Source organism: Zonotrichia leucophrys, chromosome 3 (assembly GCF_028769735.1).
Source record: "Zonotrichia leucophrys gambelii isolate GWCS_2022_RI chromosome 3, RI_Zleu_2.0, whole genome shotgun sequence".
NCBI lineage: Eukaryota > Metazoa > Chordata > Aves > Passeriformes > Passerellidae > Zonotrichia > Zonotrichia leucophrys.
In genome coordinates this window covers 50,827,733-50,844,280 of record NC_088172.1, presented here as the reverse complement: position 1 = coordinate 50,844,280, position 16,548 = coordinate 50,827,733, and the positions used below count along the sequence as shown (strand labels likewise).

The following is a 16,548-nucleotide window of genomic DNA, read 5'->3' as shown; positions in this document are numbered from 1 at the left end:
GTTGTTTCCAAGTCAACATAAGCAAAGCTTTTTGTTTTTCCTTTAGCTAACAGTGCAATATTATTTACCTCAATTGTTAACTCCTAATTCAATTAAAAGCCTGATCTCTGCTAACATGCTAACTCGCCAAACATTTCAGACCAGAGAAGTTTGAACTGAGCCATTTGTGAGGGCGAAGGGCAAGACAAAACAGACATTTTGAAGAAGCTGCCAGAATTTTTTAGTCTATTGGTAATATACCTCTTGCAAACATCAGTACAATTCACAAGCAAAATAACTCTTATCAATCAAACACTTTTGTCTATTTCAAACACATTTTGTTTATATAGTTTTATTTTGAGTCTATACAATGATAAAGTCAAGGAACCACTCTTGTATCTGTGTTCATTTATTCTTAGGTCTGGAAATAAAGTCCTTGTCATTTCCATAAAATGATGTAATTTAACAGAAAACTGTCAAAGGCTTATTGGGAATTCATGAAGTTATAGGCACTTATTCAGAGATTATCTTCAAAACATCACATATTTTGTAATTACTTGGTAACAGGTACTTTAATATATTCTTAAGCTTGTTTACACTAAAAATTATTCTTTTGGCTTAACCAGCTATGAAGCTAAATGCTGATCATTTAACACTGAATAAAAATTTCCACATGAGCAAGGCCTCTTAGCATCTCTGCTGGAAACAAGGTCCATAGAATCTTTCTGTTTGTCCCAGCCCTGCATTAACGCAACATGTTTATTCTTAGACACATGAAAATCTCCATCTGACATGAGTTAGATAAAGGTAGACTGAAATACAGGGCTGAGAGCAAGTGGGGAATTCTGGGTCCAAGCAGGAAGGACCAGAAGTGCGGGAAGGCAGAAGGGAATGGAGAACTCAGGAGGGCACTTGGGAGTGCTGAGCAGCCAGAGACATGGACTTCTATGGGCTCACCTTTCCTCTTGCAAACACTCCCTGGGAATGCATGCCCTTCAAACATTGAAAAACCTGAGGTTTCAAAAAACTGTTAAAAGGTGACATTTCTTTTTTTATTTATTCATAATTTTTTCCTAATTCCCTTAAGAAAACATCCCTTTGGAAGTTTTCTTCCAAATTTCCTTCCAATTCTGTCCCAAGCCAGAACAGGTGTTTAGTGTAAATTCTGTGTTTAAAATGAGTTTCAGGTATTACAGATAAATGGAATTACTGTAAGAGTGGAACGATAAAGAATATGAATAAATGAGGCATTCCATTTCCAAAGAAAGATAAGATGTAAAACCAGTATAATAAAGGCATCTCTTATACTTAAGATAAGTATTGAAAGGGTTTTTGCTTATTTTGTTTATAAAATGAGGCGTTTATAACACCCAAAGATAAAGACCATGTCTCTGTAAAATGTTTTGCAGGTGAAAAGAGCAGTGACTATTACAAAATCTGCAGGTACGGGTATGCATTACAATAGCAAATGCAATCATAAAAATAGAGAACACCGAGTTCAGAGGCAGTGATAAGCTCTCAGAACTGTTAAGTCAAGCTGACAACAATTAGGTCTTCCTCGTCAGTCCATCCAGCAGACATGCTCCGTTGCAATACTTCACTAAACACAGTGCAAAAGGAAAAACGAACAGAAATATTGACTGACTGAACACACTAATACCAGTCTGAAAATCACAGCTATGCTACAACACACCACACTTAAAGGTAAAAAACCCTCCCTCACGGTGCACAGACGATATACTTAAGAGACATTGCCTGAGCACTACTCCCTCAATTCCACCAAAGGATTTAACCTGTCCAGAAGGTATTCATCCCCAAGACACCATTCCAGTGTCAGCTGTTAAGTGACCTGCTGCTGCTGCACCCAGTCTCTACTTTGTCTCCTTCTCTAACATTTTAAAACCCTGGAAGATTCTTTAAAACTGAATTTCTGATGCCCTTCCTCAGCGTTTGAGCAAAGAGGTGCCATTCAGGAAATTTGCCTGCATGTTGCCAGGAGGCTGCCACTGCTGTGTGACAAAGCTCCAGTGCCACAAATATCCAAGCTGTCACAACGTAAACACCTGGAACTTTGTATTTAGCAGTTGAATTCTATATTCAATTCTATTCCATGTTTTTATTAATGATACTTCAGTGCCCAAACACTGTGAGGGCAATTCTGAATGCAGAAAGGTTTGGAAGTTACTTACACAAGGCATTGCTGATCAGAGTTCTGTAGCATGTCACTACCACAGGTATTCTGGCAAGACAACCAGCACTTTCTGAATTAATTCAGTGGTTTTGAAAGCACCTTTAAGAAACACCAGACAGGTTCATCCAAACAGCTACCAGAAAACAAAACAAAACAAATAAAGTAAAATACTGATATGAATAACATTTCCTTAGGTTTCTCCTGAGCAGGGCTATACTTTACTAGCTATGTGCTAGCCAAGGAATAGAATACAACAAAAATATACCTAGTGAAGGTGATAAAGATCAGGGGTGATATCATAAAATTGATACACTTAGCTGTTTAAAATCCACTGTGGCTAAGGACCGACACTGAAATTTATTTTAACTGCTTACGTACCAGTTAACTTTTCAAATATTTTTAAATGAATCGAGGTGCTGCTCGTGTTTTAGTAACTGCAACTTTTATTCTGAAAGAAACTTTCAAAACTGACAGTCCTGAGGACTCAAAGGTGCTTCATTTCACAATTTCATAGGTACTTAGTCCACCGTAAGAATTTATTTCTATTTTATTAGGAGCATGCTGATCAGTTGTTGGAAAATTAGTATTTTCAGAATGACTGAACTCCTGTCTCATCGCATTAAAAATAAAATGAGTAATTAAACTCTTCTTTTTGTAGACTGACAGACACAGTCGGCAGCACAACTTCACTGCTCCCAGCTCTCATCTCTCTCCAGAAGTGAAAATGTGTTTCTCCCCTGGTAGCTGCCACAGAGTTAACAAAACCCACGGTGACTGCAAGAGTTAAATCTCCAGCACTTCGTGGGCTCAAAGTCAACCATGTCAACATCTGGAGTTGGTTGACTTTTCCCCCTAAGGATTTGCAGGACGGCGCTGGATTTTTTCCATGAATTCCCTGCATTCTCAATCTCTCGGATGGATGGATGTGACACACACCCAGCGCCCACCTCGCAAACTCCTCCGGCCACTGCCAGGCTCCAGAGGACTTTGTGCTGCTTCCATTTATTCAGTGTTCAGGGCCAAACCGTGCTGCTGGTCACATACACAACACTCTCACTTTGCATGAGCAAAAGCAAATGCTGCAGCCCTGAGGTGTATTTTACAACGATTTGCCTTCGTTGTGTCTAGTTTTGCTACAAACACAACTTACAAAATAAGCCACAAACAAACCACCAGCTACTGCTCTAAAACTCATATGATACAAACAGAAGGCTGTTAAAAAAATCTGAACCAAGCCTGTATTTGTCAAATGCAGCTTTCTCTTAACTGCACAATTCTTCTAATTATCATTAGAAACATTAATGACAATATAAAGAGAGGACAAAAAATTGACACAAGTAATTAAAAAACAAGACACAGCCTGAAATTACAATATTTGTGAAAAACCTACCCTGAACAGATTTATTTAGAATAAAGTAGCTATTTGGAATTATTTGTGAAATTGAGCACTTTAGCATAAAAAAAAAAAGAGAGAGAAAAAAAAAGAAAACTGATCTGTGCTTTTAAGTTTCCACTGCAGAGTGTAAAATCTGGGCATTATACCACAAATTCTGATTATTTTAATCACAAGTTTCAGAAGGTTGAGTTTAATAAATGAAACACACTACTCATTTCACAGTAACAAAATAACACAGAAATATGACTATGTTTTATCCTTCTAATGATTCAATTTTCCTAAACTACAATTGTGACATTGCTGCTTCTTAACAATGTATTTTTCACAAATTCTTCCTTCCTTTGCCTGCCACACACCGTATTTAATTCCACTTCAATGTACAAACAATTCTTCCATAGAAAGCAGATACTATGTCCTTCTCCCTTCTATTCACTCAATTTTCCAAGGACTGACTTGTCATGTTCATTGCAGGGAACAAGTTCTTTCAGATTAATTAAGTAATGAGGGAGGATTTACAGAGATTTCTGCATGCTAAATCTCAATTGCATATCCACGCAATTCATGAGCTTTTCAACCACGTTGTTATTTCGAAGCTTTTGAAACAAGTACTATTTAGTCTTCAGTTCTCTGGTACTTCAGTGGCGACCGAAGAGTTAGGTTATAAAATCTCACATCCTTTTGTGATCATTTTTAAAATCAGAAAAAAGGAGCAAGCTGCAAAATATCTATTATTTTTCATGGCTTAGAGCTCCCTCAGAAAGCAAAAGCAGCATCCCCAGAAAATGACATCATAGAAAAGTAACTGAACAAACAAACAAACAAAAACCTCAAACACACAATCATTTTGACTATGATACTGTGGCATTCTAACATTCCCAAAAAAATCTTTATTTTTAGAGGATTTTGATTTAGCTGTACTTGTCTGCTCCAACCCAGAGCTTCTCAAATTCCAATTCTGAGCCCAGCTTCTCAAATTCCAGCAGGAAAAGTTATGTATTTCATTTATTCAAGATTAAGATATTTCTTTTTTCATTTCAGTGTTTCAAGAAACAGCCCTAAAAACCAGAAAACGCTGTAGTTCTTTAAAAACAAACAGAAGCCTTTTAAAGCCAGAAGTGTCACTAGCTATGGCTTGGATATAGTTGCTGTAGTTAAAAATTCTTCATTAAATACGCTCACAATAATAAACTGCTCTCAGACCAGCACAGCTGCTCTGTTTGGGAACCAAACCAGCATGCTACAAATATTTATGAAATAACATGGTTAGACATGCTGTCCACATCACACATTCAGTGACTCGGTTCTGCTTCTTAAAATAAAATTTATTCACTAAGGGTAAGATAGACGCAACTCTAGCACTTGGGTCTTTGAGGGGAAAAAAATTCATGGCTCCATTACCAACAGTGATGGGATAAGCAATACAGGCCAGTAAACCCTGGGACATTTTTGAGAACCCCTAATGATTAATGAACAATGAAAAGCAGATTGAAATTTTTTCTTTATCAAAACGACCACATAAAGCCTAATGTAAACATCACAAACTCACCACAAAGGAGATGAAGCGGCATCTGCACTAATTAGACACATGACAGCTTAATACACTCCTGCATACCAATAAGCAGAAGTTCCCTGTCCCTTCCAAGAAATGGTAACACATACCACAAGCTAAATGCAGTTCTTGGGAAATGTACTGTAAAAGCAGCTGTGCTGCAGTGAAAATCTAAGGTTCTTCCACAGGAATTATTAAATAAGAAAACCTCAAACAATCAAAACTCTGCAAACCTATAAAGACATTGCTTTTGAAAAACAGTTTAACCTTTAATTGCTAACAATAAAGGGAAATAAAAAAAATAGAGAGCCCTTGAGGAAAAAGACTCAGCATGTGATAAGCTCATTAAGCATCGAGTTTAATGAAAACCCTATTGTAAACAGCAGTAGGATATCTCCTCCACTACTCACTGATTCAAATCACGTACAGTCCTCCCCAGGGCCCGCTCCAAATGGAGCCGCACTTCTACGGCTTTGTTGTCCATATGTATTGTAAAGTTGGAGTATTTTGCATGAATAAACTCCCCCTATTTGCTGAATTCATTCACCGGCTCTAGCAAACAATATACAAGAGAGTAATTACTAATACAATGAAATAAAGATTTCCTAGATATCTAGAGCCATATATCATCAATCTGAGAGAAATTCTGATGCAAATTAGCTATCTTTAGGGAAAAAAAAACCATGAAAAAATCCGGGGTTTGGTTATTTAAATTTAGTAACAACACTTTGTCTCCCAGAGAAAGACATAAGTTTGTCTTTCTTTGACATAAGTTTTTTGAAAAAACGTTTTTTCTTTTAATTCTTTGCTCCTCCAGAAGTCATCTTTTCAGAAAGTCCAATTAGTTTACAGTATTAGCTCTCAGCTTCAGTGGCTTGTGTGCTAATTCCTTAAGTAAGATGTGTGGAGTTCAGCACACACAGCATTGAGTTTTTGGTACTGCAGGCTGGGATCCCGCTGCCCCCCACACACACACTCCCCTTTGCCACTGTGCTAATCCCCTCTGAATTTTGCTTTGTTAAGATAAAACAGCAATAAAGCAACAGCTTCATTTCTCTCATGCAAATATTTTTACAGCATATAAACGATGCTAACTTCCATACTCCCTCCAATTTCACCAAATTTAGCTCTTAAGGTATTTTACTGCCTTATTGCCTGACTGATGTAAAATAGCACCATCAGCGCAGTCACTACCTTTTCTTTCCATTTTCCAATTTCAGATACCAGGTCATAGCCCCATCCTGCAGCCAGCACCTCCACATTCACAAAGCCCCGTATCGCAGGTACGTACATCGTACGTCCGACTGAGGCGATATGACACGTCCAGCAGCGTTCGCTTGGAAGCGGTTCTCACCGAGATAAAAACACTTAAGGCAGACCTTTTAACTCCCAAGGCCCTGCCAGGAATTCCAGAGCCGGTAACCCAGGGGCTCAGCGCTCCGGGGCTCTCGGGCAGCGGCGCACCGCCCAGCCCCGGCATGGGGACGCTGCTGCCGCCCGCACAGCCCGGGAGCAAACCGCGTGTGCCGGCAGGCACACACCGCCTTACCCGCCATCGTCACTGTCCCCAGCATGGCTGCAGCCACACCGACACCACCGACTCCCTCTCCCGCTCCGAGGTTCCTCCCAGGGCCGCGGGGCAGCCCCAGCCGGCGGCAGCGGCGCTTCCAGCCCCGGCACCCGGCTGGCTGCACGGACGGACGGACGGCCGGCCGGCCGACGGAGAGCCTGCCTGATGCAAGTCTGCCGGTCGGCGGGCTGGGCTCTCCCCCGGGCCCCACGGCCGCTCCCCCCCGTCCCGGACAGCCCCGGGCCCCGCCCGAGACCGCCTCCCGCCCGCCCGGCTCTTCCCACCGCTGGCCGGCACAAGGATGGTGCCTCACGGGGTCCGCCTCGGAACTGCCGCTCCGAGCCCTCATCATCCCCCGCTGCCCCGAAGGGAACAGCGCCGCCCGCTTCAGTTCCCGCTGTTGTAATTCCTGCCCGATGCAGCTTCCCACAAGGCATCCACACCCAGCCTCAAGTGATGCTGCTAAAAAGCCCCATGGATTTTGTCCCTCATAAACAAAACCATACAAAAACCACTTCTGTTCTTCCATACTGAAATATTTGCTCCTTTGCGTGTTACTGTGGGGTTGGTTTGGGTTTGTTTTATTTTCATTTGTCTGAAGGGTTTTTTTAATTGGAATTCTCTACAACCTAATTACTTATAAATTGCCTCAAATTCTGCTGTCAAGAGTTTCATAGACTCCAGATACTTGTATAATAATTTAATGCTCCTACTGATAGTAAAAAAGGGACGCAATATAATAAAATAAAATGTAAAGGCTCCGTATCTAATACAGGTGCCCTGCTATAATAGCAACACTATTTCTCTTTTGATTACAACTGATTATGTTGAATATCTCCAAAGTTCTGATGATACTTTGAGCCTTCATCTCTCTGACTCTTGGCCAACTTCCCAGCCAATTTACCACAGTGTCTGGTTAATTTCATTTTATAGTGGCAACTTTAATGAGTCTAAGTCATCTCTCAAGTGGTCTTCTGAATGCAAGACTCAAATAATGATGACAAGAATCAACCACACCAAAAAACTTTTAATCATAAACACTTCTTTACTGTAGGCAAACACTTTTGTTTCAGTGCTTGGTGCCACAACACTTTACTTCTGAGTTTAGACTTGCAAGCAAGGTGAAATAAACAATGAGTGCAGAACATGAAGTGTAGCACTAAAATGGGAGATTTTTCTATGTGGAAAGATTTGTGTGCATGAAGCAACTAAGAGATGCCTCTTCTCCACCTTTATTCATCTGCCTAAGGACAGATGAGGTGGACCAGACTCTCTAAGGTTCAGAGGAGTGGACAAAAAGAAACATCTGAACGTGACCTTTATTTGAAGAACTCTTTTCAGTGCTCAACTGGATGAGTTTTATTTGTCTCTACAGATGATGTCACTTTCATCTATCATTACCAGCAAATACCTGCTGCATCATCTTCATAAAAGGATTTTTTCACTTCAAGAGCAAACACATAGTACCGTTTTCCCTTTGATATAAATAACACTACCATGTGGACTTGGCTCCACTGAATAGGAACACCTCACAACCACAGAGAGATGATTCTCAAAACAAAGGTTTTTCAGGCAGCCCACTCAAATCCAGATTCCTAATGCTGTGTATGTTCACATCATGCCATGCAACTGGTTACACATAATTACCTGCACTCAGAGGAAGCTTCTCACCTCTTCATTACATATCCTAGGAATGTGATTTCTGAAAAACTGAAACTACCCAGGATTCTTCAAAAATAATTATAATCTTTGACTATTGACTTGAAACTCATGCCCTTTTGTTGGCCTTTTCTTTTACTTGATCAAGAAGCTGAATATCAACACGAAATCTTCTGACACTACTTCCAAACATCAAGTATTTTCTTCTCCTTTGTGACACTGTTTAGCGAGTATCCTCCTCCCAATCCCTGTCCACTTAAGAGTAAAATTTTAGAGAAGTGGAGTTTCATGAAAGATAAAACAAGTTGCGTTCTGTTTTTATAGTGTCAAAAGTCTCTACTGATATGATTAAAAAAAAAAGGTACAAAGGCTCCGGATAAGATATATATATAAAATAATTCCCTTTTACTGGGAATTAATGTGAAGATGTGACAAAGAATAGCTTTTACCAGGATTCAAACCCTAGAGTACACCACGGGTTACACACATGCCTTTAAGGCACTCTACAGGCTGACACTGAAGACAGTGCCTTGTGCCCTGTCACCATCCCTTCCCAGCTCACCACGAGCAGCATCAGATGCCTGCTCTGAAAGAAAAGCCCTCCCTCTTGCCATCCTGCCAAGAAGTCAGCAGGGAGCAGGACTGCTGAAGCAGATCTCTCAACACACGCCTGTGAACAGGAACAGAGGGAAGCAAGAAGAGGCTGATGAGAGCAGGAAAGGTGGGCTGCCAGATCACACAGGAGAAAGAACAGCACATTCCTGACTGTGCAGCAAGGCAAGGGAGACAGTCCCAAGACAGAAGACACTGGCATGTCTATGACGAGAAACGCAAATCCAATTAAAAGCTGTAGGAAAGGGAATGTTAATCAAGGTAAAACGAAAGGATTAGCAGCCTGTCCTTTCTATGAGTACTGAATCATTTATCGTTAATACCATTAATGAATTAACATAAAAAGGATTTCTGCCTTATGAAGGAAGGGACAGGCCTATGCAGCAGGCATAACACAAGAAGTGGAAACTGAGCTGATTCCTAACAAGTGGATGTCCACCACTGACACCAACACCTTCAGTCCACAAGCCACTTGTCATATGAACTCTCTCCTACAGAGAAAACATCTCCCACAAAACAGTGCCCAAGAAGCACCCGAGCAACAACAGATCACTTGAGTAATACCTGCTCAGCAGCACACAGCTAGTCAAGCCCTATTTGTACTCCTCATCCCATTCAGCATGCAGGCCTCTAAGGTATGTGCACCGAACACACGTTTGTACTCACCATTTGCTCCATCAGACTCTGTTTGCTCTCCAGGTGGTTCTTGGAGCGGTGAAGCCACCTCTGACTGCTGCCCACCCGATTCCTTAGATGCTGTAACAGCTCCCAGCTGCAGTGGCTCCTGTGGTGAGGCATCATCCTTCAAACTGTCTTCACCAACATCAGGTACTGGAAAACTTGCATTTAAAGCCTGTGTGGTCAAATATTGATTGAAGGATGGTAGTACAGAAAGATAAAGAGAGAAGGAAAGAAAAAGAAAATGTCAGTATTAGGCTGGATTCCCCCCCAACTCCTACAGAATATTGTTCTTTCACTCTCATTTTGAATATATACATGCAAGCCATTTTAACTTCATTAAATAAAAGTACTTCTGTGAGGAAAAAAAAAAAACAACACACATAATCTGGGACTATTTATCTTTCTGGTGTCCCACATTAAATACACAGAAGAAGCAGGTCTTACAGACCATGGCCTATAACCTTGTGTGGAAATTGATTTCTTCCATGAAGGAAAAGGATAAGGTGAATCTAGCTGACGGGAAGAAATTCTTCATTCAAAGTGTCTGGCACAACTGCTCTGATATATGAATGAATCCTCTCTACAATACAGCTTTTGGTATTGCTCCTCTACTGATGGGCTTATCTTATCATCATCAACAATACAACCACAAAGAGACTGAACTATTCGGGACACAAAGCAGAAGACATATGAATTTCCCATGAGGAAATGCAGTGAAACTGAGATTAAAACTAGAATTTTTGGACCTCTGTTATTAGGCAGAAACTATTCTTACAGGAGGAAAGAGCTTTACAATTCTTTGGGACTCAAAGCATTTGAAATATTTTTTCTAGATTTGCTAATACATGCAAAAAGAAGAATCTGTTTTTCAGCTTCCACACTTGACACATTCTAATTATTTCCAGAAATTGCATTGGCTTTCCCTATTAGAAGAAATATACTTTCACAAGCTTTTTTTTTTAAAGCATGGAATGTGTTGTGGTCATTATAAGATACTTAATTACCCTTTAATTTATTGATTACCCTTTAATGAACTAGTTCTCCAACTGAACCTATTACCTTCCAACAGAAACCATTTCAACTAATTAACCATTATTCCTGAAGCGAAGGTTTGAAGTTCCTCTGGTGGAACAGCAAACTTTAATTACGTATCATTGTCTTATGATTTGTCTGTACTCCCAAAATACTGCCACTGAAGCCCTGTTAATTAATCAAAGGTACCACAGATACATCACACCCAAAGATGGGATCTCACAACCACATGCCTGAAGCACCAAACTGGGATCAGGAAGATGCCACATTCCTGACGATTCTCTTCCAGCCCCTTCCCCCACCCACATAAACCTGAATGGGGAAATCTATTTATTTATTTTTACTAGTAATTAGCCTGGTGCAACATAATTTCAAATCAGCAGACAGAGTGCCAGGAAAAGGGCTTTCCTCTTAATCATCAGATTCTTCTCACATGCTGGGGGAGATCTGGGAGAAGCGCCGTACCCCACTTCCACAGGCAATGAAGTGTGTGCATTCAGGTTCCCAATTTTCAGTTCAGAAGCCCTTAATTAAGCCAAATTGTTTCCACCCGGCGTTGTTGCGCTCCTCAAAGCTGCCTTTCACAGCCACATAATCCACCTCACGAAAAAGGATCCCATTCTGCTCCACTGCCAATACCACAGATGGAATAATTTGGCTTTAGAGCTTTCACATGCTGAGACCAGATATTAAATAGAAGAAATACGGAATGGCTCAACACTCAGATTACATTCCCGCTTCTCACATCATCCTTCCCATAAATCTAAAACACGGGAACTCAGGAGGGATAAAGACACCACACTACTGAACAAAGGCACGTAAACCCTGGGAAGCTCCTCTGCAGTTGCACACAGCATTAGCTGAATGGGAGTAACCAATTAAAAACAATTGAGAAAATCAAGACATAGAAAACAACAACCTAATTCTGAAAGGGCTTTAAGATTCTTCAGCACAAATTCAGCAGAGGACCTTTACTGATTTTTAAAAAAATAATAAGTTGTAATGATTCATTCTTGAAAGACACCTGCTAGTCCTGCAAACACAAGAACAACTTGACTTGACTGGCTCTCAGGAAACTTGTCTATCTGAAGAAAAAGCCATGGATGACTATTTCAAGAAGACACACTCATAATTAGTACCAAAAATTCTTTCAAGTCACAAGAAAGGTAACAGCATTGAATATCTTAGCATTCCTCACGTTATTCAAAGATATCTTCGCCTTTCTTTCCAAACCTCCCCTGGGCAGCACACCATTTTAAAGCCAGTCCCATGTACAGACACACATGTACAGACACAGTCAACCATTTGCCTGATAAGCACCAGTGGGCTCTGCAAAGAACCAGAGTACAAAGGAGCTTGGTACCTCAATGCAGTACAGCTTGTCTCCTTTTTAAAACAAGCACAGACTGTTATGATAAAATATTAACAATGGTAGTACTTGCTATTACCCCAGCTCTGAATATTCTATAGTTTTGGTGCATTCAGGAAAACAGTGACTTTATATAATCCTGAAGACTGGGGATTTCAGACCAAAATTCAGAAGTCACAGGGTCTAGCAGATAACCCTTTAGATCTGTTAAATCTGCAATACCTTCTAGTATGAAAAACATAATTAAATATAAAACATCACTAAATGTAAGACTATAGGCAGTTTTTACAACCAGCCAGTATAATTATAATCCCTGTTCACCTTGTACATAAATTCAGTTTTGGAAACAGGATCCATCTGTCACAACTGAGTAAAAAATGTAAATACATGGAAAAACCTCAGCATTTTCAAATCTGACCAGACTTGCAATATAACCCTACCTTTTTACCCCAGTCTCTTGGGAAAGAGTTTGATGTGATTCTTGGCCTTGGGAAGGCAAACTTAGATTTTCAAATCAAGTGTTCTGCTTTAAATAATTGAATAATCAAAACTAATAAAACAATAGTATTTTTTCCAAATTAAAACATGCAAAGGAGAAGAAACCTTTGGGGAGTTTGTAAAGTGAAAGGAGACATAACAGCATCATTAGTTTAAATAAAGAAAAAAAATTTGTCCTAAAAAAAGTTGCTCAGGCTCTTTACGAGGGTCAGTGCAGTCTGTCCCACTGCATTAGTCCTCAAAAGAAACTAATTTCAGTTTTCCTTCACATTAACTGCTTCATTTCTCTGAAGGGATCTAAACTGCAGTTTAGTCCAATTATATCTAATTTGGTGAGCAGTGCTCTTAATTCCATTGAGAATAGTTGTAAAGCTTAGACAAATACAACAGAGTTTAGAGAGATGGGTGAAAACAAAATTTAAAAAGACAAAAATTAACAGTATCAGGAATCTTTCTGTTCATCTTTACGCATTTATCTACAAGTAATTAGACATTACATTTGGCAGGTTTACCAACATTTATCAGTTTTTTGTGGCACACATTCATTACACTCTTTTGATTATTAATTTATGAATGTGTTGTCTCATGAACATGGGAGAAACCAAGGGGAACTGGTTATCCAGTTCACTGATCTTTCAGCTTCTTCATTCCCAAAACAAAGGGCCATTAGCAAAGCAACACTCCAGTTTCTGTCACGCCATTACTGTACATCCTGCATATATTTTTTTAATATTTGCCTCACATTCACCACAAAGATGGACTCAAAGGGCAGACACCCAGCTAATGAGACTAAAATGCACAGGGCTTGTTGCCCATGTCACTCTAACCAGGAGCAGCTTCTGCTCCATCGTGCATCCAGCAGCAGGCCCAACTGTTAGATCCCATTAAACGCACACAAAATTGAAAATGGATAAATTAACAGACAAATTGCATGAGATGTGGATGAACTGCAGGTCCCTGATCTCACTGTACATTAGTGGATGCTTCCTTCAGGCACCATTCCTGAGGGGTTCACAGCACCCAGCCTCTTCCCCCACCAGCTATCACCATCATTCCCAACATTCCTTGTACCAGACCCAAATCATTCCAGGGATTCCTCACACCAGGCCCAAACGTACCAGAGTTAATTTTGCTTCATTCTGTTAATCCTGCTACACTGATTCTACATTAGATTACTAAAATAGCCAGATCCAGCTGTCTGAACAACTGAGCAAACTAATATAATGGTCCCTAATATTTTTCCTGAAGTTTGATTTTGAAACTCTGGGAAAGACTGTTGCTGTGCTCAGGGGGTCTGCTTTTAGCACATGCTGCTTCATTAAAAAGAACTTCAAACACCAACACTTGGGAAAAGAAAAAAAAATTGGATCATTCCAACTCTTTGTTCACAGCAGTTTGTCTTGTTTTGCATTAGCTAAACATTAGAGGCTTGTGGGATACTGCAAGTTGCAGGTGAAGAAAACACAAGGCCCTTCCTCTGTAAGGCACATAACAGCACGCTTAACTTCATTATCTTCTTTCTGCCTCCTGCAGACAGAGCCAAGAACTTGCTCCACACCTTTCAGCTCCTCACTTACCCTATTCTCCCCCAATTCTCAGCTTGATTTCACTGTGACACCTCCTTATGGACGACTACCCTCGAAATCCAAATGGATAAAACAAAACAGTCAAAACACCAAAAAGTTTCTACACCCAATTCATCCCTGTGATCTCTTTTTGCAACCTGTGAAAGAAACACTACCCCCAGTCTGTTATTCTGAGGCCTGATCCCAACGGAGCTCCTTCCCAGGTCTCCTACCTTTCAGCTCTTTCAGACAGCACCTTACGGAAGCATTGCACAGGTACAGCTCAGCCAGGCTCTAAGGACCCGTCAGAACAAGGGCTGAGCACGCAGCACGTTCCTCTCCTCTCAGCAACCACACCCAGGCTTGCATTTCCAACCTGGAGCACTTTCAAAGTCCCGACGCTCCTCTTTGCATCTCTTTAGCCTCCACCACATCAAACACAAGCTAATTGCCTCGGCTTTCAAAGTGCCCGGCCACTCCCTCCACCACCTCCCTCTTATCTCCTCTACCAGGGGGCTATTTCACGCTTTTGGTGCCGCTACGACACCAATTTCCATTGTGCATTTTTTCAATTACACATTTTTATTCTTTCACCCCAGCCACTCCACAGGCATGGTCAGCCCTCCAAACCTTACCACTGAATTGTACCAGTTTCTTCCTCCCCAGATGGAAAAGAAGTATCTAATGGGAATCAGACCCTCCTGAACCAGGGGAACCCTGCAGCCTGAGACCAAATGTCTCCAACTGGGCTCTCAGAGACACAGTCTAGGGACTTTCCTTGTATAAGCTTCGTTTCACCACTGCTAACGTAGTATTTTCAGGCTGACTCAGCTCCCTCACCAGAACGCAGTTGTTTAAGCAGCAGATGTAAGTCTGCCCCAGCTGTTATTTGTCAGGCACTCGGACAATAAGACACTGACATCTCAGCTGGTAACCCCTTTAGAAGAGACAGTTCCAAATATTTACTGTCTAGCACACACTTGCTCTCATTACAACACAGGTAGCATAATCCAGTTACTACTTAGAAATGGGAACCATCACGAATACACTGTGTGAATTACTTGCTGCTCAAGTGGGGGGCCCTTGCATGCCAGCAATCCACCACACCACATCTTCAAGCCATCAATCCCCATGAAAATATTATCTCTGACAAACCAAGCAAGAATAGCTTATTAGCATGCCCATATTTTTCCAAATTCTCTCTCTGGAAGTTTCCCTGTGCTGTTTCAGGTAGCTGTTCCAACAGAGCTTGGCTCCTTCCAAAAGGCCACGGAAAAAACCCTGTATTAAAGCTGGCACCTCAAACTTCTAAATAAAATAGAAGTGGCACATGTGCGATTGTCAGTGTTAGATGCAATGCTGCTAGGATGACACTGCTATCCTGGCTTGAAGTCACCTTCTGTCCCATGGGAGGGCACCATGCTGGCATTTTTTCCCATCTCTCTGATGCTTAGCATCAAAATTGGAAGTTGGGTGAGAGCCACATCACTGCCAAATTGGAGATGCTCAAACCAATCCAGTCACATGCTGCCACCAACAGAAGTGTGAGCCAGCTTCTTGTCCAACTCCAGACACAAGATCCTGCCTGCTCCCCTGTACCTGCAGCTTCTGCTGCTGAGTCCCAGAGGCTAACACATCTCATTCAATCAGTAGAGAATGACCTTGCCAAAGAACTGGAACATTTTTCCACGGGCTTACCTCCTTGAATGAGCTCACACAGTGCCAGATGCAATAAAGGAGAAGATGCAGGTGCTCTGGAGAGGAGGCAGGAGCACATGAACCACCTCACCAGACATCTCCAGGGATTTTGCCAGTTCAGGACATCAAAGTTTCGTTTGGCCTTCTTCAAGACCAGAAAGAACTTGCTCCTACTTCTAGCACTAGTAAATCCTTCTCAGGCCAAGCTTCAGGCCTCCATGCTGCTCAGGACAGTCTGTCCCTGAGGTTTCAATGGGTTTTCACCAGCTCACTGCTACCAACAGGAGAAGTTTTTTTCATTTCCCCTCCTGCCCTGCTGCAAATGCTTGCCTTGTCCTGGCTCTTGGTCTCACCTCTACAATGTAGGAGTCAAATGAACTCACAAGCAGATCAGGAAAATGGTCCAGCAAGAATAAATTTCAGTTTCCTGAAGGGTTAGCGAGTTTAATCTGCTTACAGGAAGGCAAGGTTAGGACACAACACAGCCAAGTGAGACTGTGTCATCTAAAGCAAAACAAAGGAGAACAGGGGAGGAAGAAAAGGAGGGGGGAAAAAAGCATTGCTGCTACAACAGCAAGGAGGTAACTCCATCACAAAAACCAGCCTTCTGTAGAACCATACCCTGCCGCTTAGTTTCAACAGGACCTCAGGTGTCAATTCACAGATCTGATTAATTCAGTTGAGGCAGCTGAATGGATTAGTACCACCAGGATCTCCCACACCTCCCTGCAGAGGCAGCTTCCCACAGT

The 16,548-nt window shown here is 41.3% G+C and overlaps 1 protein-coding gene across 2 annotated transcripts in view; it reads right to left on the bottom strand.

The window, feature by feature from the left end:
- Positions 1 to 16,548, bottom strand: part of AKAP12 (A-kinase anchoring protein 12) — a 29,901-nt gene that overhangs the window by 10,607 nt on the left and 2,746 nt on the right. Inside the window, exon 2 of one of the 2 annotated variants that reach the window (XM_064708151.1) lies at positions 9,623 to 9,809. In XM_064708151.1, coding sequence (XP_064564221.1) covers positions 9,623 to 9,809 — 187 coding nt within the window. Of the gene's footprint in view, positions 1 to 6,664; positions 6,940 to 9,622; positions 9,810 to 16,548 lie in introns of those variants that run through there. The other variant, XM_064708152.1, reaches the window with a different exon arrangement.